Source organism: Cherax quadricarinatus, unplaced genomic scaffold (assembly GCF_038502225.1).
Source record: "Cherax quadricarinatus isolate ZL_2023a unplaced genomic scaffold, ASM3850222v1 Contig1074, whole genome shotgun sequence".
Taxonomy (NCBI): domain Eukaryota; kingdom Metazoa; phylum Arthropoda; class Malacostraca; order Decapoda; family Parastacidae; genus Cherax; species Cherax quadricarinatus.
Window position 1 is genome coordinate 44,003 of NW_027196100.1, and position 24,533 is coordinate 68,535.

At 45.4% G+C, this 24,533-nt stretch overlaps 1 protein-coding gene across 1 annotated transcript in view; it reads right to left on the reverse strand.

Annotated features, from left to right (window-relative positions):
* Positions 1-24,533, reverse strand: part of LOC138851576 (ankyrin-1-like) — a gene marked incomplete at its 3' end in the record, with an annotated part of 85,325 nt that overhangs the window by 43,996 nt on the left and 16,796 nt on the right. The window contains exons 2-3 of the mRNA XM_070080824.1: positions 15,242-15,688; positions 9,864-10,172 (exon numbers count right to left, since the gene is read on the reverse strand). Of these exons, the coding sequence (XP_069936925.1) occupies positions 9,864-10,172; positions 15,242-15,688 (756 nt within the window). The remainder of the gene's footprint in view (positions 1-9,863; positions 10,173-15,241; positions 15,689-24,533) is intronic.

Here is a 24,533-nt window from a genome sequence, read left to right on the forward strand (position 1 = left end):
ATTACCTTGCTTTCACTCCAACAGCTCATCAGGTCCCAAATACCATTCATCTCCATTCACTATCTAACATGCTCATGCACACTTGCTGGAAGTCCAAGCCCCTCACCGACAAAACCTCCTTTACCCCCTCCCTCCAACCTTTTCGATGACGACCCCTACCCCTCCTTCCTTCCCCTACAGATTTATACACTCTCAGTGTCATTCTACTTTGATCCATTCTCTCTAAATGACCAAACCACCTCAACAACCCCTCTTCAGCCCTCTGACTAATACTTTTATTAACTCCACACCTTCTCCTAATTTCCACACTCCGAATTTTCTGCATAATATTTACACCACACATTGCCCTTAGACAGGACATCTCCACTGCCTCCAACTGCCTCCTCACTGCAGCATTTACAACCCAAGCTTCACACCCATGTAAGGGTGTTGGTACTACTATACTTTCATACATTCCTTTCTTTGCCTCCATAGATAACGTTTTTTTGCCTACACATATACCTCAAGGCACCACTCGCCTTTTTTCCTCCATCAATTCTATGATTAACCTCATCCTTCATAAATTCATCCGCCGACACATCAACTCCCAAGTATGTGAAAACATTCACTTCTTCCATACTCCTCCTCCCCAATTTGATATCCAATTTTTCTTTATCTAAATCATTTGATACCCTCATCACCTTACTCTTTTCTATGTTCACTTTCAACTTTCTACCTTTACACACACTCCCAAACTCATCCACTAACCTTTGCAATTTTTCTTTAGAATCTCCCATAAGCACAGTATCATCAGCGAAAAGTAACTACCAATTCCCATTTTGTATTTGATTCCCCATAATTTAATCCCACCCCTCTCCCGAACACCCTAGCATTTACTTCTTTTACAGCCCCATCTATAAATATATTAAACAACCATGGTGACATTACACATCCCTGTCTGAGACCTACTTTTACTGGGAAGTAGTCTCCCTCTCTTCTACACACCCTAACCTGAGCCTCACTATCCTCATAAAAACTCTTTACAGCATTTAGTAACTTACCACCTATTCCATATACTTGCAACATCTGCCACATTGTTCGCCTATCCACTCTATCATATGCCTTTTCTAAATCCATAAATGCAATAAAAACTTCCCTACCTTTATCTAAATACTGTTCACATATATGCTTCAGTGTAAACACTTGATCTACACATCCCCTACCCACTCTGAAACCTCCTTGCTCATCCTCTAATTCTTTCAATAATAACCCTGCCGTGCACTTTACCTGGAATACTCAATAACCTTATTCCTCTATAGTTTTTATAGTCTCCTTTGTCCCCCTTCCTTTTATATAAAGGGACTATACATGCTCTCTGCCAATCCCTAGGTACCTTCCCCTCTTTCATACATTTATTAAACAAAGATACCAACCACTCCAACACTATGTGATGGGGGAATCAGACCCATTGCTGTCGGTAACACTTCACCGCCTCATTGCCAAAGAAGCAGTAAGAAACATTTGCAAAGAAGCCGCCAGTTTACTCCAGCCACACCAAGTGGGCTTTGTGGTCTCTCAAGGCAATGAAGCGGCAGCTCATGCAGAAAGGGCCTACATCAGGGACTTACCAGAAGACAAGGCCTTAGTCAACATAGACTTTAGGAATGCCTATAATATGGTGAAAATATATATGATCTTGCAGCAGTTTGAGAGCATTTCCCCAGTCTTTTTCCCTTCATTTCAGTTGGCTACAGCATATCTTCAATTCTTTTATTTGGTGAGCATGAAATTCCCTCATAAATGGGGTTCAGTAGGGTGACCCACTTGCTCCATTTCTCTTCTGCATGGCGGTAAGAGAACTACCTTCCTACTCTGGCAGGTACGGAAGAGTCCTTCCTAGAGGACCTACAACAGGTGAAGTCACAAGTGCGAAATCATCACAACAAACCAGAAAATAATTACAGTTGTGTGAACAATCCTTCCTGAAACCTCTACCATCCCATCCTAGAGCCTCAAATTGGGAGTACTGCTTAATTATCTGGCCATCAACACAGTCCTCATGGACAAACTGAATCACCTGAAGAGGAGGGAGGAGAAAATAAATGATCTGGATGCCCATGATGCCCTGTATCTTCTCACAAGATGTCTAACTCTGCCAAGACTAATCTCATGAGGTTTACCTGAAGTTTACCTGGAGAGAGTTCTGGGGGTCAACGCCCCCGCGGCCCGGTCTGTGACCAGGCCTCCTGGTGGATCAGAGCCTGATCAACCAGGCTGTTACTGCTGGCTGCACGCAAACCAACGTACGAGCCACAGCCCGGCTGGTCAGGAACCGACTTTAGGTGCTTGTCCAGTGCCAGCTTGAAGACTGCCAGGGGTCTGTTGGTAATCCCCCTTATGTATGCTGGGAGGCAGTTGAACAGTCTCGGGCCCCTGACACTTATTGTATGGTCTCTTAACGTGCTAGTGACACCCCTGCTTTTCATTGGGGGGATGTTGCAACGTCTGCCAAGTCTTTTGCTTTCGTAGTGAGTGATTTTCGTGTGCAAGTTCGGTACTAGTCCCTCTAGGATTTTCCAGGTGTATATAACCATGTATCTCTCCCGCCTGCGTTCCAGGGAATACAGGTTCAGGAACCTCAAGTGCTCCCAGTAATTGAGGTGTTTTATCTCCGTTATGCGCGCCGTGAGGTGTGCACCCTCCTTTGACAACCCAACACTTAGTGAATATGACGCACTCCTGAAGTCTGTCTTTATTAAGGCATTAAATCTGTCACCGGAGGATTACCAATGGGATCAATCAACTCTCCCAGTGCGACTAGGAGGTATAGGGGTGAGCAAGGCAACACAGGTAGCACTACCTGCAATTCTGTCTTCATGTATGGCCTGAAGTGAGTTAGTATAGAAGATTGTCCTCGAACGCTTGAGAGATGCATTAGGAGCTCAAGACCCCAAGTTCATCGAAGCAGCCACGCAATGGGAGAGCCTTGCTGACTCTTGAAGCAGACCAGCTCTTCCTAGGGAGCATAAACAGTCCCACTGGGACAAAGAAATCATGGAAAAATCGCCAACGCAGTGCTCAACATCGCTTCAGGAAAGGACAAAGCTTGTCTCCTAGAGATGATGGCACTACATTCAGGAAATTTCCTTTTAGCATTCGACTCGACCCATAGGCCATTGGGACTGGTGTAGCTCTCCTCTTAGCCACCTCAAAATTCACCAAACATAGGTGCATCTGGGGCAAGGCTTTAACAGATCAATTTGGACTACATGGTCTCATCTGTCATACATCAGAAAGGAAGTATACCAAACATGAGGAGGTCAATGACATCAAGATTAGTCTCGCCACAGCCCATTACCCAGCAGAATGGGTAATGGGCTGTGGTCTGACGGAAGAAAAACGTGTCCAAATGGAGTCACTATGCTACCCTGGAAGGATGGTAAGCAGATTGCATAGGACTACACCTGTGCCTCTGCGTTGGCTGACACCTTCTTGTCATACTCTGAAGTCGAAGAGGTTGGGGCCACCAGTTTCACTGAGACCCAGAGAGACCCAGAAGACAGAGGACTGCCACCTTGCTAAAATTTATTAGTAGGGTCAGAGACCTTTCGAGCATGGGTTAAATGTGCTCTAGAATTCCTGAAAGGCTTAGGTGAAAAAAATCACCATGGAAACCAAGGACCCCAGAGCAACCAGCTTCCTCTTTCAGAGACAGTTCTGTGATCCAGAGGGGAAAATGCCTGCAGCATTCTGGGCACACGACCCACTGCTGGGGAGCTTTATGAAGTATTTGAGATGTAGGCCCTGAGGTGGCTTTCATGTTGCTCTCCTTCCCATTGTGTCTTTGCTAATGTATTTTGTTTATGAATAAAGTTCACATAAACAAGGATGCGAGATGTCACCGTGGAAGCGAATCTCAGGTGTTGGTAAGCGGTGCAAGATTAAGAGATAAAGAATATGACACAAAGTTGAAGTTGCCATGGTTGCTGATGACACTGATTTTTTGCTGATGACACTGTGCTTTTTGCTGATGACACTGTGCTTTTTTGCTGATGACACTGTGCTTTTGGGAGATTCTGAAGAGAAGTTGCAGAGGTTGATGGACGAGTTTGGAAGGGTATGTAAAAGAAGGAAATTAAAAGTGAACATAAGAAAAAGCAAGGTGATGAGATTAACAAAAAAAATGTAATGAAAGATTGGATATAAGATTGAATGGAGGGAGGAAGTATGGAGGGATGGAGTATGGAGGGAGGGAGTATGGAGGGAGGGAGTATGGAGGGAGTGAATGTACTCAGATATCTGGGAGTGGACCTGTCAGCAGATGGGTCTATGGAAGATGAGGTGAATCAGAAATGATGAGGGGAAAAAGGTGAGTGGTGCACTGAGGAGTCTGTGGAGATAAAGAACATTAACCATTGAGTCAAAGAGAGGAACGAATGAGAGTATAGTGGTACCAATGCTCTTGTATGGGTGTGACGCATGGGTGGTGAATGTTACAAGGAGAAGGCTGGAGGCAGTGGAGATGTTGTGTCTGAAGGCAATGTGTGGAGTGAATATAATGCTGAGAATCCGTAGCTTGGAGACTAGGAGGCGTGGGGTTAGTAAAATATTATTCAGAGAGGGTAGATGGTGGGAGCTCCATTGTTGGTGCTAGGGAGGATGGAAGTAAGACAGGCAAACATGCACAAACAGGGAATACAGTCACAGAAACCCAAGGCAAACGGAAACCAAGCCTGTGCACATACTATGCACTTGGTATCTGCTGGCATGGGAAATCTGGAAAAACAGATGGGACGTGCAACTATTACCACCCTAGAAAATGCCATGCCCATATGACAACAGGAAAATGCAAACTCCCTTCCTGTAAGCTTTTTCACCCTGAAATGTGTACCTCTTCAGTACAGGAAAGACTGTGCTATAACTTAAATTGCCAGGCATACCATCTAAAGGGGACAAAAAGATACAAAACATCCAGGCCATGGGAAAACCTGGGTAGCCACAGCCACTCAAGAGGGAGAGGTTTTTTAGTGCCAGGAAGGAAAAAAAACTGGCAGGAAATGGCAGAAATCGTACACCAAATCCAGTCATTCCTGGAGTGGAACCACAGTCGATGGCCTCCACTCCAAACCAACAGATACAGATACTAATGCCGGAAAAAAAATCCCCCCCCAGTACCAACAATACAACCAGTCCGATAACATTCTTCTTTGCAAATATACAGGGTCTAAAGCCAGCAACAAACAACAAAATACCTTTCATCCGTGGACTGCTTGCAGAGGCAAAGGCAATGTTCGCGGCTTTCACTGAGACCCACATAAAGGATCACTTGGACAATGAAATATGGATCCCAGGTTACAACCTATACAGATGTGACAGAGTGAACAGGCAAAAGGGGGGGGTTGGCCTGTACATTGCAGAGTCACTTGTTTGCACAGAACTGCTTAATGCCTCAAATGACGTAGTGGAAGTTTTAGCAGTAAAGGTCGAGAACCAAAACCTAGTCATTGTGGTAGTCTACAAGCCTCCGGACGCAACATCCCAGCAATTCCAGGAACAGCTGTTAAAAATTGACCACTGTCTGGAAAATCTTCCAGCTCCTGCACCCAACATCTTGCTCCTGGGGGATTTCAACTTAAGGCACCTAAAATGGAGGAATATAGCAAATAATATTGTTGCAGTAATAACACCAGGAGGCAGCTCTGATGAAAACTCACACTCACACGAGCTTTTAAATCTCTGCACAAAATTCAATTTAAACCAGCAAATAATAGAGCCTACTAGACTGGAGAATATGGGAAGATATACTAAGCAACACAGACCCAAACTTATGCCTAGAACAGATTAACTCGGTGGCACTCGATGTATGCACAAGGCTTATTCCTCTAAGAAAAAGGAGGAGTAGATGTAAAATATAAAGAGACAGGCGCTCCCTTTACATGCGACGGAAAAGAATAACAGAGCGGCTAAAAGAGGTCAATATATCTGAAATGCGCAGGGAGACACTGGTCAGAGAAATAGCAAGCATCGAACTTAAGCTAAAAGAATCCTTTAGGAGTCAGGAATCGCGGGAAGAACTAAAAGCTATAAATGAAATCGAGAGAAACCCAAAGTATTTCTTCTCCTATGCCAAATCAAAATCGAGAACAACGCCCAGTATTGGGCCCCTACTTAAACAAGATGGGTCCTACACAGATGACAGCAAGGAAATGAGTGAGCTACTCAAGTCCCAATATGACTCAGTTTTTAGCAAGCCGCTAACCAGACTGAGAGTCGAAGATCAAAATGAATTTTTTATGAGAGAGCCACAAAATTTGATTAACACAAGCCTATCCGATGTTATCCTGACGCCAAATGACTTCGAACAGGCGATAAATGACATGCCCATGCACTCTGCCCCAGGGCCAGACTCATGGAACTCTGTGTTCATCAAGAACTGCAAGAAGCCCCTATCACGAGCCTTTTCCATCCTATGGAGAGGGAGCATGGACACGGGGGTCGTCCCTCAGTTACTAAAAACAACAGACATAGCCCCACTCCACAAAGGGGGCAGTAAAGCAACAGCAAAGAACTACAGACCAATAGCACTAACATCCCATATCATAAAAATCTTTGAAAGGGTCCTAAGAAGCAAGATCACCACCCATCTAGAAACCCATCAGTTACACAACCCAGGGCAACATGGGTTTAGAACATGTCGCTCCTGTCTGTCTCAACTACTGGATCACTACGACAAGGTCCTAAATGCACTAGAAGACAAAAAGAATGCAGATGTAATATATACAGACTTTGCAAAAGCCTTCGACAAGTGTGACCATGGCGTAATAGCGCACAAAATGCGCGCTAAAGGAATAACAGGAAAAGTCGGTCGATGGATCTATAATTTCCTCACTAACAGAACACAGAGAGTAGTCGTCAACAGAGTAAAGTCCGAGGCAGCTACGGTGAAAAGCTCTGTTCCACAAGGCACAGTACTAGCTCCCATCTTGTTCCTCATCCTCATATCCGACATAGACAAGGATGTCAGCCACAGCACCGTGTCTTCCTTTGCAGATGACACCCGAATCTGCATGACAGTGTCTTCCATTGCAGACACTGCAAGGCTCCAGGCGGACATCAACCAAATCTTTCAGTGGGCTGCAGAAAACAATATGAAGTTCAACGATGAGAAATTTCAATTACTCAGATATGGTAAACATGAGGAAATTAAATCTTCATCAGAGTACAAAACAAATTCTGGCCACAAAATAGAGCGAAACACCAACGTCAAAGACCTGGGAGTGATTATGTCGGAGGATCTCACCTTCAAGGACCATAACATTGTATCAATCGCATCTGCTAGAAAAATGACAGGATGGATAATGAGAACCTTCAAAACTAGGGAGGCCAAGCCCATGATGACACTCTTCAGGTCACTTGTTCTATCTAGGCTGGAATATTGCTGCACTCTAACAGCACCTTTCAAGGCAGGTGAAATTGCCGACCTAGAAAATGTACAGAGAACTTTCACGGCGCGCATAACGGAGATAAAACACCTCAATTACTGGGAGCGCTTGAGGTTTCTAAACCTGTATTCCCTGGAACGCAGGAGGGAGAGATACATGATTATATACACCTGGAAAATCCTAGAGTTGGATGATAGCTCTAGGCCTTTTGTGGTGCAATCAATGCATCATCAGGAACTTACAATGTTGCAGAAATAACTAGGAAGTCCAAGTAGATCCATTCTAGGGAACTACTCTAGTTAGAATGAGTTGGTATCAAGCAGACCAGTGTCAGGTACCAGAAAGTTGAAGGTAAGATTTAAAAACAGTAGCAGTAGAGAGCATATAAAAGCCCAATGACATTAAATATTTAGCAGTGCCCTAGCAACCACAACATTGTGACATGATGAATATCAATAACTGACCATCGTATCATATCATTATAAAAGACTTTAATATTCTGATCTAAAAAGTATCTGGCATGTATCAGTAGGAAAATTCCATCACATACAGAGAAAATGAGTCTAGGGGAAGCAGCAAATGGGAAAACAATTCTATTTCTAGAGGCTGACCACTCATAGGTAAATGCTGGTTTATCCATAAGGTTAACAGAGCTGCAGAGCCTGAATGATACTCAATTCGTCAGTTTAGAACCGTGTAGAACTGAAGTTCGTCACTGATGAATTGTATGAAAGCGGGGACGGTAACTAGGGACTGGCAGAGAGGATTCATAATTCCTCTCCATAAAGGCAATGTGGATAAAAGAGGGTGTAAGAATTATAGGGAAGCATGTTCAGACTACCTGGTAAAGTGTATGATAGAGTTATTATTGAAAGAAGTGATTTTGAAAAGGCATATGATAGGGTGGATAGGAGAGCACTGGAAAATTTTGCAAGAATATGGAATAGGTGGTAGGCTACTTAAAGCAGTTAAGAGTTTGTCTGAGGATTGTGAGGCACAGGTTAGAGTATGGAGAAAAGAAGGAGATTATTTCCCGGTAAAATTAGGCCTTAGACAAGGATGTGTGATGTCACCATGGTTGCTTAATATATTTATAGATTAGGTTGTAAGAGAAGTGAAGGCAGGGGTGTGGGAGTGAGGTGCTGGTATGGAAGATAAAGAATCTAACACAAAGTGGGAGCTGTTACCATTGGTTTCTGCTGATGACACGGTGCTTTTGGTAGATTTTGAAGAGAAATTGCAAAGATTGGTGGACAAATTTGGGAGGGTATGTAAAAGAAATTCAAAGTGAATATTGGAAAGAGCAAAGTGATGAGGGTAACAAAAATTTAGGTAATGAACGATTGTTGATCAGATTCAAGGGAAGGAGTATGGAGGAATTAAATGTGATCAGATATTTTGGATAGAACTTATAATCAAATGGGTCTATGAAAGACGAGGTGAACCATAGAACTGACGAGGAAAGAAAGGTGAGTGGTGCTTTGAAGAATCTGTGGAGGCAAAGAACGTTATCCATGGAGGCAAAAGGGGACTCTATGAGAGCATAATGGTGCCAATGCTGTTATTTGAGTGTAAAGTATGGGTGGCGAATGCTGCAGAAATGAGAAGGCTAGAGGCAGTGGGGATGTCGTGTCTCAGGCAATGTTTGGTGTGAATATTATGCTGAGGTACCCTGGAGATTAGGAGGAGTTGTGAGATTATTAAAGGTATTATCTAAAGAACTGGATAGGGGTTGTTGAAGTGGCTCGGACATTTAGAGACGATGGAACGAAATAAGATGATTTGGAGATCGTATAAATCAGTAGCGGAGGGAAGGCGGGGTAGAAGTCGTCTTGGGAAGGTTGGAGGAGGGAGTGAAGGTTTCGTGAGTGAGGGGCTTAGACATCCTGCAAGCGTACGTGAACATGTTAGAAGTGAGTGGAGGTAAATGGCTTTTATGACATAATATGCTGTTGGAGTGTGAGCCAGTTAACATTTATGAAGGGATTCAGAGAAGTCGGTTAGCTGGATTTGAGCAGTACAGTGCCTGCACTCTGAAGGAGGGGTGGAGGTGGGAAGTACAGTACCTGCACTCTGATGGAGGGGTGGAGGTGGGAAGTACAGTACCTGCACTCTGATGGAGGGGTGGAGGTGGGAAGTACACTACCTGCACTCTGATGGAGGGGTGGAGGTGGGAAGTACAGTACCTGCACTCTGATGGAGGGGTGGAGGTGGGAAGTACAGTACTTGCACTCTGATGGAGGGGTGGAGGTGGGAAGTACAGTACTTGCACTCTGATGGAGGGGTGGAGGTGGGAAGTACAGTACTTGCACTCTGATGGAGGGGTGGGAATACTTGCAGTATTGAACTGTAGTATCACCCCCCTTCCCCTCCCCCTCCCCCTACACCCTCCCCTCCCCTCTAAATAGAATGTCTCCAGATAAGAAGACTAACATTATGTACCTGAGGCTGATCAGCATCCGTGATAATTTTGGCCAGGTCCCTGTGACCTGCCTGCCGTGCCAGGTCTGCAGGAGTCTGGCAGTCATAGGTCAGCACTCCAGGTAGGGCCCCACACGAGTCCATCAACACCCTTGCTATAGCTGTGTGGCCCAACTTGGCAGCCACGTGGAGGGCCGTCAAACCCTCAGGGTTCTGGTAATGTCCATCACGGTTCTCAGGAATGTTTTCTTTAATAAAGACCAAGGTTTCTTGATGTACCCAACTGAGAGTTTTCTCACCTTCTGATTCATATTCCTCCCAGCTTCTTCTCTGTAAATATTAGTAATTAATATTTCTTATGACTTCACAATAACCAGAAAACTATATATATAAAACGTAATTCTCATTAGTGATTTTATATCACATATTATTATTAATAACAATATATATTTTATATCATTATTATTATACAAATAAGACAATTATTGAATAAATCACTTAGTCTTACTATAATCAAACACAAACATGTATAAGTAAGTAAGTAAGTAAGTAAGTATGATACTCGTCCTGTTTTAAACAAGGTGAGAAATATGGGTATCATTTACTTCCGAGACAATTTTTATATATTCATGTGAGATATTACGACTGATTCTCACCTGTACATCAACAGTTTTAAATTAACACGCAGTGTTAGTAGTAACCTCCAAGTTTGTAAATACTTAGAAACACGTATACCTAAATCTGTATGTATACAGTGCTGCTTTCAGTGTATACCACAGGTATGGTGTGGCTAACACCACAGGTACACACTGTGGCTAACACCACAGGAACAGTGTGTGGCTAACACCACAGGTACACACTGTGGCTAACACCACATGAAGAGTTTGGCCAACACCACACAGTGTGTGGCTAACACCACAGGTTTGGCTAACACCACAGGTACACACTGTGGCTAACACCACAGGTACACAGTGGTGTGGCTAACACCACAGGCTAATACAGTGTGTGGCTAACACCACAGGTACAGTGTGTGGCTAACACCACAGGTACAGTGTGTGGCTAACACCACAGGTACAGTGTGTGGCTAACACCACAGGTACAGTGTGTGGCTAACACCACAGGCTAACACCACAGGTACAGTGTGTGGCTAACACCACAGGAACAGTGTGTGGCTAACACCACAGGTACACACTGTGGCTAACACCACATGAAGAGTTTGGCTAACACCACAAGCACAATTTGGCTAATACCCCAGGTACAGAGTGTGGCTAACACCACAGGAACAGTGTGTGGCTAACACCACAGGAACAGTGTGTGGCTAACACCACAGGAACAGTGTGTGGCTAACACCACAGGTACAGAGTGTGGCTAACACCACAGGAACAGTGTATGGCTAACACCACAGGTACAGAGTGTGGCTAACACCACAGGTACAGTGTGTGGCTAACACCACAGGTACAGTGTGTGGCTAACACCACAGGTACAGAGTGTGGCTAACACCACAGGTACAGTGTGGCTAACACCACATGTACGCAGTGTAGTAAGACAAGGTCAGACTATACAAATATAACCTAACCAAGTACATTGTTATTACGTAGATGAGGAAGCGCCAGGCTGGTGGCAGACCATACACTTCCTGGCCAATGGAAGAAAATCAGGTTTGATTCACGAAAGGGAAGCGCTGGTACAGATTCACGAATATATATAGCTAGGTACAACATCACCTGCTTAACGCAATCACCAATAACCTGGGTGGTCAGGTAAGAGGAAGGAGGCTTGAACCTTACGACCATTTACACTGAACTACTGGCACTTGTTTAATAATAATTGCATATAGGCTAGTATACAACTAGTACATAACCAGTTAGCTGGCAAGCTTGTCAACAATTCACGAAGCGGGAGGGACTTGAACTCATTGCCAGGGAGTCCTAAAAGTCAGAGGTCAGTGCGCAAGCCAATTAGCCAGCTGCCTCTAATAAGATTCATCCACCTAGATATATTTCCATACACCACAGAAGGTTTGTAGATGAATGGTTCAGAGAACCGACATGTTGTGCACCAGGAAAATCACTAGGGATAGGATAGGCCTACACAGGACAATAAAAATGAGGTCAACTAGAAACTACAGTAAAGAAACACTGGTAAATAGGCTACACAATTGTGACTGGACAGAGATAACAAGTTGCACGGACGTAAACGATGCCTGGGAAAAATTCAAAACAATGTTCACTACCATCCTTGATAATATTGCACCAGTTAAAGAGGTTAGGATTAAACGAAGAACTGAACCCTGGATGAATACTGAGATATTAGATAATATGAAATTCAGAGACCAGCTGCTAAAAAGATTTAAAGCAAACAGACAGGATATTGCAGCACTAAATGAATTCCAAAGGGTGAGGATCAGAGTACAGAGGCTTATAAAAGGAGCAAAGGCAAAGCACTATTGCTCAAAAATTGAAGAATATAAGCATAACCCCAGAAAGCTCTGGCAACAACTAAAACAGTTGGGGTATAGCCATAAGCCAGTAGATAGGTCTAACATAGTACTCACTATCGATAATGAGGTATGCCACGAAACATCTAAGGTGGCAAATTGCTTTAATTCCTACTACACATCTGTTGCATCAACACTAGTAAGTAAACTACCAGCTGCATCAAATACCTTTAACACAGACTCTGATAAGTTTCAAACATACTATACCAATAAAGGGGTAACCCCAAACAGTTGTCAACTAGTAAGTGTATCTCATGACTTCATTCAAAAAGAACTAAGCAGGTTAAACCCAACTAAGAGCACAGGCCCTGATAACATCCCGTCTAAGTTCCTAAAAGATGGTGCTTTTGAACTGTCAATCCCTATTGCTCACATAATAAATCTATCAATCACCACTAATACCGTACCAGAGGGGTTCAAGGAGGCCAGAGTTACTCCTATCTTCAAGAAAAATAATAGGTCTGATGTAAGCAACTATAGACCTGTTAGTATACTCAGTATAATATCTAAAATTCTGGAGAGGGCGGTGTATTCTCAAGTAGTTAAGTACCTTAATGACAACAGCATTCTCCATAGCTATCAATCGGGCTTTAGAAGATCCTACTCAACCGATACCTCCCTTATTAATCTGATGGATTACCTGAGAACTGAAATGTCAAAAGGGAACCTCATAGGTATGGTAACCTTAGACCTGCAAAAGGCCTTCGATACTGTCAACCACAATATATTATGTAATAAACTTCAAGCTATCGGTATAGGTTCTGTAGACTGGTTTAAGTCCTACCTTAGCAACAGGAGACAAATAGTCAAAATCAACAAAACAGAATCAGAACCCCTGCCGATAACATGTGGAGTTCCCCAAGGTAGTATTCTGGGTCCCTTACTATTCTTATGTTATGTCAATGATATGCCTATCAGTGTCAAGTGCAAACTCCTACTGTATGCAGATGACAGTGCTCTGTTAGTGACAGGTAAAGACCCACAAGATATTGCTAATGTTTTAACACTGGAACTGGAGTCCTGCAGCAAATGGTTAGTAGACAACAAACTATCATTACACCTAGGGAAAACTGAAGCCATTCTCTTTGGAACGAAACATAAACTGAGAAGGGTAAATAATTTTAATGTTCAGTGTAATGGGGAGTCCATCACTTTGGTTTCATCAGTTAAATATCTGGGAATCCCCTTTGACCCATGCATGTCAGGAGAATTGATAGGGAACAGTGTAGTAAAGAAAGCGAATGCCAGGCTGAAGTTCCTGTATAGACAAGCACGGTGTCTACCTACTGAGGCTCGCAGGACCCTATGTCTAGCCCTTATACAATGCCATATGGATTACGCTTGCTCTTCTTGGTACTCTGCCTTGACAAAAAAACTGAAAGATAGACTGCAAATCACCCAGAACAAAATCGTAAGATTCATCCTGGGGCTGGGACCAAGAGAACATGTAGGCCAGGATGAATTACAGCAGTTGGATATGCTGAATGTTGAAGACAGAGTAAAACAACTGAAGCTAAATCATGTTTATAAAATTGCTCACGAACAGTGTCCAGAATATCTTGCTGTCAATTTTGTCAAGGTTGGGAACCAAAGCAATCATAGTACTAGGGGGAGAGAGCACAACTTTGTAGTACCCACAGTCAGTGGCCAGGCTTCAAACACCTTTTATTGTACAGCAATAAAGGAATGGAACAGACTACCCACAAATGTCAAGGCCAGTCATAGCTTGAACCAGTTCAAGAAGACTGCCAAAAAGTGTCTGATGAACGAAGCAACAGAAAGGGAGGGGAATGATTTTCTATTTTTTAGCTAAAATACGTGTAAATTTTACCTTATCCCTAGTAATGACCCTCGTATTGTAGATAGTCGTAATGACCCTCGGGTAGTAGATAGTCTTAATGACCCTCGTATTGTAGATAGTCTTAATGACCCTCATGTAGTAGATAGTCTTTTTAGTATGATAATAAGATGTTATCTTCATTATAGAATAATAAGAAAATATTATAACCTTTATATTATAATAATAAGGTAAAAGGACCCCAATGGAAATAAGTCACTCTGTCTGACTTTTTTGGGTTATCCCAGGTTCTCTACACATATGCTGCTATGTATGATAATTCTATGTAACTGTATTGTGTATACCTGAATAAATTTACTTACTTACTTATTGCAGTGTCTGACAGGTTTGTAGATGAATGGTTCAGAGAACCTACATGTTGTCTAATTTATCAACATGTCTGTTCTCTGAACCATTCATCAACAAACCTGTCAGACACTGCAACTTCTTGGGATCTTAATACTTGGGAATTCTTCGCTTGCCTAATTCTTGGGCACGACCTACTTCCACATTGAACAAATGTTACACGACCTATGACTGCTGCACCTCTCCTGCCATACGGGTTATAAGCTGCTTCTCCGCTCATATGCCGTGTTCTATTCAAGATTGATGCACTGAACACATCGACTCAAGGTCGAGGGACTGATTACCTCATTCTCCTCCTGTTCTTCAAGTTTCTCCTACGTATGGACTGATGAAGCCACTGTGTGGCGAAACGTTTCCTCCAGGTAAACTCCAGGTAATAAAGATATCCAAGAGTCGCACACGTGTCTAATTTATCACCACAGAAGGTGTATAGGACTCACATAATAAGGTTTCAAACCCCACCCATTCCATAATTTGTTCCCCTCAGGGAAGGTTCCTTGATGTTGTGAGGGGCTCTTGATTTAGGGAATTGGATCTGTGCTCCAGTTCCCCGAATTAAGCCTGAATGCCTTCCACATCCCCCCCAGGCGCTGTATAATCCTCCGGGTTTAGCGCTTCCCCTTGATTATAACAATAATAATAATCCGTAATTTGTTTACATTCGTGTTATTACGATTTGGTGAGTCAGGAGCAGCTTACCAACATTTGTCGGATAGGCTTAGGGCCGCTATTGTCCTTGCTTTTAGGCATCTTACGTAGGAGCCAAGCGGTGTTATGTTTGCCCCATGCTTCAGCAACTTCCTCAGGCAGGAGACCTAACTCATCCCTCTCTTCTGGGCTCAGACCAGCTGCACACAGTTCCTGAATAGCCTTTTCATTACCAGACAAGGCCGCCACATGCATAGCCGTGAAGGAGGTATTATTGAGGGCATTGTAGTTGCAACCTGCTTCCAGTAGTAGTTTCATAACTTCTGTGGCCTCCCCCAGGACAGAGACATGTAGAGGCGTCCGTAGAGCATTGTCTTGGGCGTCCAGGTTTGCTCCGGCGTCGATCAGGGCTCTGGCAGAGGTCGAGCGACCTCGTCTAGCTGCCAGGTGCAGCGACGTCACTCCTGCAACATCAATACGTTTATTTGACACTTGTTCCTATAAATGAACTAAATTGGTGTATGAATTTTTTTTAAAGATACTGTGTGGTGATTATTTGATTAATGAGCTGGAAAACCAAGTACTACCAGTGTGTTAGTTGATAGGTAAACTACTCAGCTGGCATACCAGTTACTAGGTAAACCATTCAGCTGGCACACCAGTTACTAGGTAAACCATTCAGCTGGCACACCAGTTACTAGGTAAACCATTCAGCTCGCACACCAGTTACTAGGTAATCCACTCAGCTGGCACACCAGTTACTAGGTAAACCATTCAGCTGGCACACCAGTTACTAGGTAAACCACTCAGCAGATAAACCAGTTGATATGTAAATCACTTCCCTCTTTTGATTCACCTGCAAATGTGTCTCTTTTGATCAATGAGTTGTTTCAGTCAATTGCTTAACCCACCCCTACCCAAGAAAGGTTACTTAACCCACCCCTACCCAAGAAAGGTTACTTAACCCACCCCTACCCAAGAAAGGTTACTTAACCCACCCCTACCCAAGAAAGGTTACTTAACCCACCCCTACTCAAGTAAGGTTACTTAACCCACCCCTACCCAACGAAGGTTACTTAACCCACCCCTACTCAAGGAAGGTTACTTAACCCACCCCTGCCCAAGGAAGGTTACTTAACCCACCCCTACCCAACGAAGGTTACTTAACCCACCCCTACTCAAGGAAGGTTACTTAACCCACCCCTACCCAAGGAAGGTTACTTAACCCACCCCTACTCACCTGGAGTTTACCTGGAGAGAGTTCCGGGGGTCAACGCCCCCGCGGCCCGGTCTGTGACCAGGCCTCCTGGTGGATCAGAGCCTGATCAACCAGGCTGTTGCTGCTGGCTGCACGCAAACCAACGTACGAGCCACAGCCCGGCTGATCAGGAACTGACTTTAGGTGCTTGTCCAGTGCCAGCTTGAAGACTGCCAGGGGTCTGTTGGTAATCCCCCTTATGTGTGCTGGGAGGCAGTTGAACAGTCTCGGGCCCCTGACACTTATTGTATGGTCTCTTAACGTGCTAGTGACACCCCTGCTTTTCATTGGGGGATGGTGCATCGTCTGCCAAGTCTTTTGCTTTCGTAGTGAGTGATTTTCGTGTGCAAGTTCGGTACTAGTCCCTCTAGGATTTTCCAGGTGTATATAATCATGTATCTCTCCCTCCTGCGTTCCAGGGAATACAGGTTTAGGAACCTCAAGCGCTCCCAGTAATTGAGGTGCTTTATCTCCGTTATGCGCGCCGTGAAAGTTCTCTGTACATTTTCTAGGTCGGCAATTTCACCTGCCTTGAAAGGTGCTGTTAGTGTGCAGCAATATTCCAGCCTAGATAGAACAAGTGACCTGAAGAGTGTCATCATGGGCTTGGCCTCCCTAGTTTTGAAGGTTCTCATTATCCATCCTGTCATTTTTCTAGCAGATGCGATTGATACAATGTTATGGTCCTTGAAGGTGACATCCTCCGACATGATCACTCCCAGGTCTTTGACGTTGGTGTTTCGCTCTAATTTGTGCCCAGAATTTGTTTTGTACTCTGATGAAGATTTAATTTCCTCATGTTTACCATATCTGAGTAATTGAAATTTCTCATCGTTGAACTTCATATTGTTTTCTGCAGCCCACTGAAAGATTTGGTTGATGTCCGCCTGGAGCCTTGCAGTGTCTGCAATGGAAGACACTGTCATGCAGATTCGGGTGTCATCTGCAAAGGAAGACACGGTGCTGTGGCTGACATCCTTGTCTATGTCGGATATGAGGATGAGGAACAAGATGGGAGCGAGTACTGTGCCTTGTGGAACAGAGCTTTTCACCGTAGCTGCCTCGGACTTTACTCTGTTGACGACTACTCTCTGTGTTCTGTTAGTGAGGAAATTATAGATCCATCGACCAACTTTTCCTGTTATTCCTTTAGCACGCATTTTGTGCGCTATTACGCCATGGTCACACTTGTCGAAGGCTTTTGCAAAGTCTGTATATATTACATCTGCATTCTTTTTGTCTTCTAGTGCATTTAGGACCTTGTCGTAGTGATCCAATAGTTGAGACAGACAGGAGCGACCTGTTCTAAACCCATGTTGCCCTGGGTTGTGTAACTGATGGGTTTCTAGATGGGTGGTGATCTTGCTTCTTAGGACCCTTTCAAAGATTTTTATGATATGGGATGTTAGTGCTATTGGTCTGTAGTTCTTTGCTGTTGCTTTACTGCCCCCTTTGTGGAGTGGGGCTAAGTCTGTTGTTTTTAGTAACTGTGGGACGACCCCCGTGTCCATGCTCCCTCTCCATAGAATGGAAAAGGCTCATGATAAGGGCTTCTTGCAGTTCTTGATGAACATGGAGTTCCATGAGTCTGGCCCTGGGGCAGAGTGCATGGGCATGTCAATTATCGCCTGTTCGAAGTCATTTGGCGTCAGGATAACATCGGATAGGCTTGTGTTAATCAAATTTTGTGGCTCTCTCATAAAAAATTCATTTTGATCTTCGACTCTCAGTCTGGTTAGTGGCTTGCTAAAAACTGAGTCATATTGGGACTTGAGTAGCTCACTCATTTCCTTGCTGTCATCTGTGTAGGACCCATCTTGTTTAAGTAGGGGCCCAATACTGGACGTTGTTCTCGATTTTGATTTGGCATAGGAGAAGAAATACTTTGGGTTTCTTTCGATTTCATTTATGGCTTTTAGTTCTTCCCGCGATTCCTGACTCCTAAAGGATTCTTTTAGCTTAAGTTCGATGCTTGCTATTTCTCTGACCAGTGTCTCCCTACGCATTTCAGATATATTGACCTCTTTTAGCCGCTCTGTTATTCTTTTCCGTCGCCTGGTTACTTAACCCACCCCTACCCAAGGAAGGTTACTTAACCCACCCCTACTCAAGGAAGGTTACTTAACCCACCCCTACTCAAGGAAGGTTACTTAACCCACCCCTACCCAAGGAAGGTTACTAAACCCACCCCTACCCAAGGAAGGTTACTTAACCCTCCCCTACCCAAGGAAGGTTACTTAACCCACCCCTACTCAAGGAAGGTTACTTAACCCACCCCTACCCAAGGAAGGTTACTTAACCCACCCCTACCCAAGGAAGGTTACTTAACCCACCCCTACCCAAGGAAGGTTACTTAACCCACCCCTACCCAAGGAAGGTTACTTAACCCTCCCCTACCCAAGGAAGGTTACTTAACCCACCCCTACCCAACGAAGGTTACTTAACCCACCCCTACTCAAGGAAGGTTACTTAACCCACCCCTACCCAAGGAAGGTTACTTAACCCACCCCTACCCAAGGAAGGTTACTTAACCCACCCCTACCCAAGGAAGGTTACTTAACCCACCCCTACCCAAGGAAGGTTACTTAACCCACCCCTACCCAAGGAAGGTTACTTAACCCACCCCTACCCAAGGAAGGTTACTTAACCCACCCCTACCCAAGGAAGGTTACTTAACCCACCCCTACCCAAGGAAGGTTACTTAACCCTCCCCTACCCAAGGAAGGTTACTTAACCCATCCCTACCCAAGGAAGGTTACTTAACCCACCCATACCCAAGGAAGGTTACTTAACCCACCCCTACCCAAGGAAGGTTACTTAACCCACCCCTACCCAAGGAAGGTTACTTAACCCACCCCTACCCAAGGAAGGTTACTTAACCCACCCCTACCCAAAGAAGGTTACTTAACCCACCCCTACTCAAGGAAGGTTACTTAACCCACCCCTACCCAAGGAAGGTTACTTAACCCACCCCTACCCAAGGAAGGTTACTTAACCCACCCCTACCCAAGGAAGGTTACTTAACCCACCCCTACCCAAGGAAGGTTACTTAACCCACCCCCCTTACTTACCCTACCCAAGGAAGCTTACTTAACCCACCCCTACCCAAGGAAGCTTACTTAACCCACCCCTACCCAAGGAAGCTTACTTAACCCACCCCTACCCAAGGAAGCTTACTTAACCCACCCCTACCCAAGGAAGCTTACTTAACCCACCCTTACTTAACTTAACCCACCCCTACCCAAGGAAGCTTACTTAACCCACCCCTACCCAAGGAAGCTTACTTAACCCACCCCTACCCAAGGAAGCTTACTTAACCCACCCCTACCCAAGGAAGCTTACTTAACCCACCCCTACCCAAGGAAGCTTACTTAACCCACCCCTACCCAAGGAAGCTTACTTAACCCACCCCTACCCAACGAAGGTTACTTAACCCACCCCTACTCAAGGAAGGTTACTTAACCCACCCCTACCCAAGGAAGGTTACTTAACCCACCCCTACCCAAGGAAGGTTACTTAACCCACCCCTACCCAAGGAAGGTTACTTAACCCACCCCTACCCAAGGAAGGTTACTTCCCCTACCCAAGGAAGGTTACTTAACCCTACCCCTACCCAAGGAAGGTTACTTAACCCACCCCTACCCAAGGAAGGCTTACTTAACCCACCCCTACCCAAGGAAGCTTACTTAACCCCCCTACCCAAGGAAGGTTTCTTAACCCACCCCTACCCAAGGAACTTACCACTACCCAAGGAAGCTTATTTAACCCCTACCCAAGGAAGCTTACTTAACCCACCCTACCCAAGGAAGGTTACTTAACCCACCCCTACCCAAGGAAGTTACTTAACCCACCCCTACCCAAGCTTACTTAACCCACCCCTACCCAAGGAAGCTTACTTAACCCACCCCTACCCAAGGAAGCTTACTTAACCCACCCCTACCCAAGGAAGGTTACTTAACCCACCCCTACCCAAGGAAGGTTACTTAACCCACCCCTACCCAAGGAAGGTTACTTAACCCACCCCTACCCAAAGAAGGTTACTTAACCCACCCCTACTCAAGGAAGGTTACTTAACCCACCCCTACCCAAGGAAGGTTACTTAACCCACCCCTACCCAAGGAAGGTTACTTAACCCACCCCTACCCAAGGAAGGTTACTTAACCCACCCCTACCCAAAGAAGGTTACTTAACCCACCCCTACCCAAGGAAGCTTACTTAACCTACCCCTACCCAAGGAAGCTTACTTAACCCACCCCTACCCAAGGAAGCTTACTTAACCCACCCCTACCCAAGGAAGCTTACTTAACCCACCCCTACCCAAGGAAGCTTACTTAACCCACCACTACCCAAGGAAGGTTACTTAACCCAACCCTACCCAAGGAAGCTTATTTAACCCACCCCTACCCAAGGAAGCTTACTTAACCCACCCCTACCCAAGGAAGCTTACTTATCCCACCCCTACCCAAGGAAGCTTACTTAACCCACCCCTACCCAAGGAAGCTTACTTAACCCACCCCTACCCAAGGAAGCTTACTTAACCCACCCCTACCCAAGGAAGCTTACTTAACCCACCCCTACCCAACGAAGGTTACTTAACCCACCCCTACTCAAGGAAGGTTACTTAACCCACCCCTACCCAAGGAAGGTTACTTAACCCACCCCTACCCAAGGAAGGTTACTTAACCCACCCCTACCCAAGGAAGGTTACTTAACCCACCCCTACCCAAGGAAGGTTACTTAACCCACCCCTACCCAAGGAAGCTTACTTAACCCACCCCTACCCAAGGAAGCTTACTTAACCCACCCCTACCCAAGGAAGCTTACTTAACCCACCACTACCCAAGGAAGGTTACTTAACCCAACCCTACCCAAGGAAGCTTATTTAACCCACCCCTACCCAAGGAAGCTTACTTAACCCACCCCTACCCAAGGAAGCTTACTTAACCCACCCCTACCCAAGGAAGCTTACTTAACCCACCCCTACCCAAGGAAGCTTACTTAACCCACCCAAGGAAGCTTACTTAACCCACCCCTACCCAAGGGTCACTTAACCCACCCCTACCCTTACTTAACCCACCCCTACCCAAGGAAGCTTACTTACCCAAGGAAGGTCACTTAACCCACACCTACCCAAGGAAGGTTACTTAACCCACCCCTACCCAAGGAAGGTTACTTAACCCACCCCTACCCAAGGAAGGTTACTTAACCCACCCCTACCCAAGGAAGGTTACTTAACCCACCCCTACCCAAAGAAGGTTACTTAACCCACCCCTACTCAAGGAAGGTTACTTAACCCACCCCTACCCAAGGAAGGTTACTTAACCCACCCCTACCCAAGGAAGGTTACTTAACTCACCCCTACCCAAGGAAGGTTACTTAACCCACCCCTACCCAAAGAAGGTTACTTAACCCACCCCTACCCAAGGAAGCTTACTTAACCTACCCCTACCCAAGGAAGCTTACTTAACCCACCCCTACCCAAGGAAGCTTACTTAACCCACCCCTACCCAAGGAAGCTTACTTAACCCACCCCTACCCAAGGAAGCTTACTTAACCCACCCACCCCTACCCAAGGAAGGTTACTTAACCCACCCCTACCCAAGGAAGCTTACTTAACCCACCCCTACCCAACGAAGGTTACTTAACCCACCCCTCCCAAAGCAAGGAAGGTTACTTAACCCACCCCTACCCAAGGAAGGTTACTTAACCCACCCCTACCCAAGGAAGGTTACTTAACCCACCCCTACCCAAGGAAGGTTACTTAACCCACCCCTACCCAAGGAAGGTTACTTAACCCACCCCTACCCAAGGAAGGAAGCTTACTTAACCCACCCCTACCCAAGGAAGGTTACTTAACCCACCCCTACCCAAGGAAGGTTACTTAACCCACCCCTACCCAAGGAAGCTTACTTAACCCACCCCTACCCAAGGAAGGTTACTTAACCCACCCCTACCCAAGGAAGGTTACTTAACCCACCCCTACCCAAGGAAGGTTACTTAACCCACCCCTACCCAAGGAAGGTTACTTAACCCACCCCTACCCAAAGAAGGTTACTTAACCCACCCCTACTCAAGGAAGGTTACTTAACCCACCCCTACCCAAGGAAGGTTACTTAACCCACCCCTACCCAAGGAAGGTTACTTAACCCACCCCTACCCAAGGAAGGTTACTTAACCCACCCCTACCCAAGGAAGGTTACTTAACCCACCCCTACCCAAGGAAGCTTACTTAACCCACCCCTACCCAAGGAAGCTTACTTAACCCACCCCTACCCAAGGAAGCTTACTTAACCCACCCCTACCCAAGGAAGCTTACTTAACCCACCCCTACCCAAGGAAGCTTACTTAACCCACCACTACCCAAGGAAGGTTACTTAACCCACCCCTACCCAAGGAAGCTTACTTAACCCACCCCTACCCAAGAAAGCTCACTTAACCCACCCCTACCCTCTTACTTAACCCACCCCTACCCAAGGAAGCTTACTTACTTATAACCCACCCCACCCCTACCCAAGGAAGCTTACTTAACCCACCCCTACCCAAGGAAGCTTACTTAACCCACCCCTACCCAAGGAAGCTTACTTAACCCACCTCTACCCAAGGAAGGTTACTTAACCCACCCCTACCCAAGGAAGCTTACTTAACCCACCCCTACCCAAGGAAGGTTACTTAACCCACCCCTACCCAAGGAAGCTTACTTAACCCACCCCTACCCAAGGAAGCTCACTTAACCCACCCCTACCCACCCCTACCCAAGGAAGGTTACTTAACCCACCCCTACCCAAGGAAGCTTACTTAACCCACCCCTACCCTTACTTAAAACCCAAGGGGTACTTAACCACCCCTACCCAAGGAAGCTTACTTAACCCACCCCTACCCAAGGAAGCTTACTTAACCCACCCCTACCCAAGGAAGGTTACTTAACCCACCCCTACCCAAGGAAGCTTACTTAACCCACCCCTACCCAAGGAAGGGTACTTAACCCACCCCTACCCAAGGAAGCTTACTTAACCCACCCCTACCCAAGGAAGCTTACTTAACCCACCCCTACCCAAGGAAGCTTACTTAACCCACCCCTACCCAAGGAAGCTTACTTAACCCACCCCTACCCAAGGAAGCTTACTTAACCCACCCCTACCCAAAAAAGGGTACTTAACCCACCCCTACCCAAGGAAGGTTACTTAACCCACCCCTACTCAGGAAGGTTACTTAATGCTGGTGAGGGGCTCTTGATCTAGGGAATTGGATGTGTGCTCCAGTTCCCTGAATTAAACCATAATACCTTCCACATCCCCCCCACAGGCGCTGTATAATCCTACGAGTTTAGCGCTTCCCTCTTGATTATAATAATATATCTTAACTCAGGAGTCTCCGAACTTGACACTACGAGCGCCACTTTATAACTCAGGAGTCTCCGAACTTGACACTACGAGCGCCACTTCTTAACTCAGGAGTCTCCGAACTTGACACTACGAGCGCCACATCTTAACTCAGGAGTCTCCGAACTCCGCCACATCTTAACTCAGGAGTCTCCGAACTTGAGTCTCCGAACCACATCTTAACTCAGGAGTCTCCGAACTTGACACATTTTCAATGCCCAAAACAAAATCAGTCTTTTAAACGAATATAAAATTAAGGTAGTAGGTTGGTAGACAGCAACCACCCAGGGAAGTACTACCGTCCTGCCAGATGACTGTGAAACAGAAACCTGTAACTGTTGTACATGATGGTAGGATTGCTGGTGTCTCTTTCTGTCTCATAAACACGCTAGATAACAGGGATATCTTGCTACTCCTATTGACTGGTCTTCTGCTAAAACTGTCTTCCCTACTTCCAACTCGAACAGTCGCCGTCTAGTTGAATCCTCTCTAATACTCAACTTTCCTTGTATGAACCTTAGCCCTGGCTTCGTCTCTGTAGATGCCTTCCTCTCCCACTACATTGTAAAATGCTCCAAACTTCAGAACACCCGTGACTTAACCTGAATCCTCATTTTTTCTTTCTTTTTCTTCTTCCTCTTCCCCTTTCCTCTTTCCTTTTCTCCTCTGGGCTGTCTTTCTCTCTCCTGTCTCGTGTTTCTGTTCC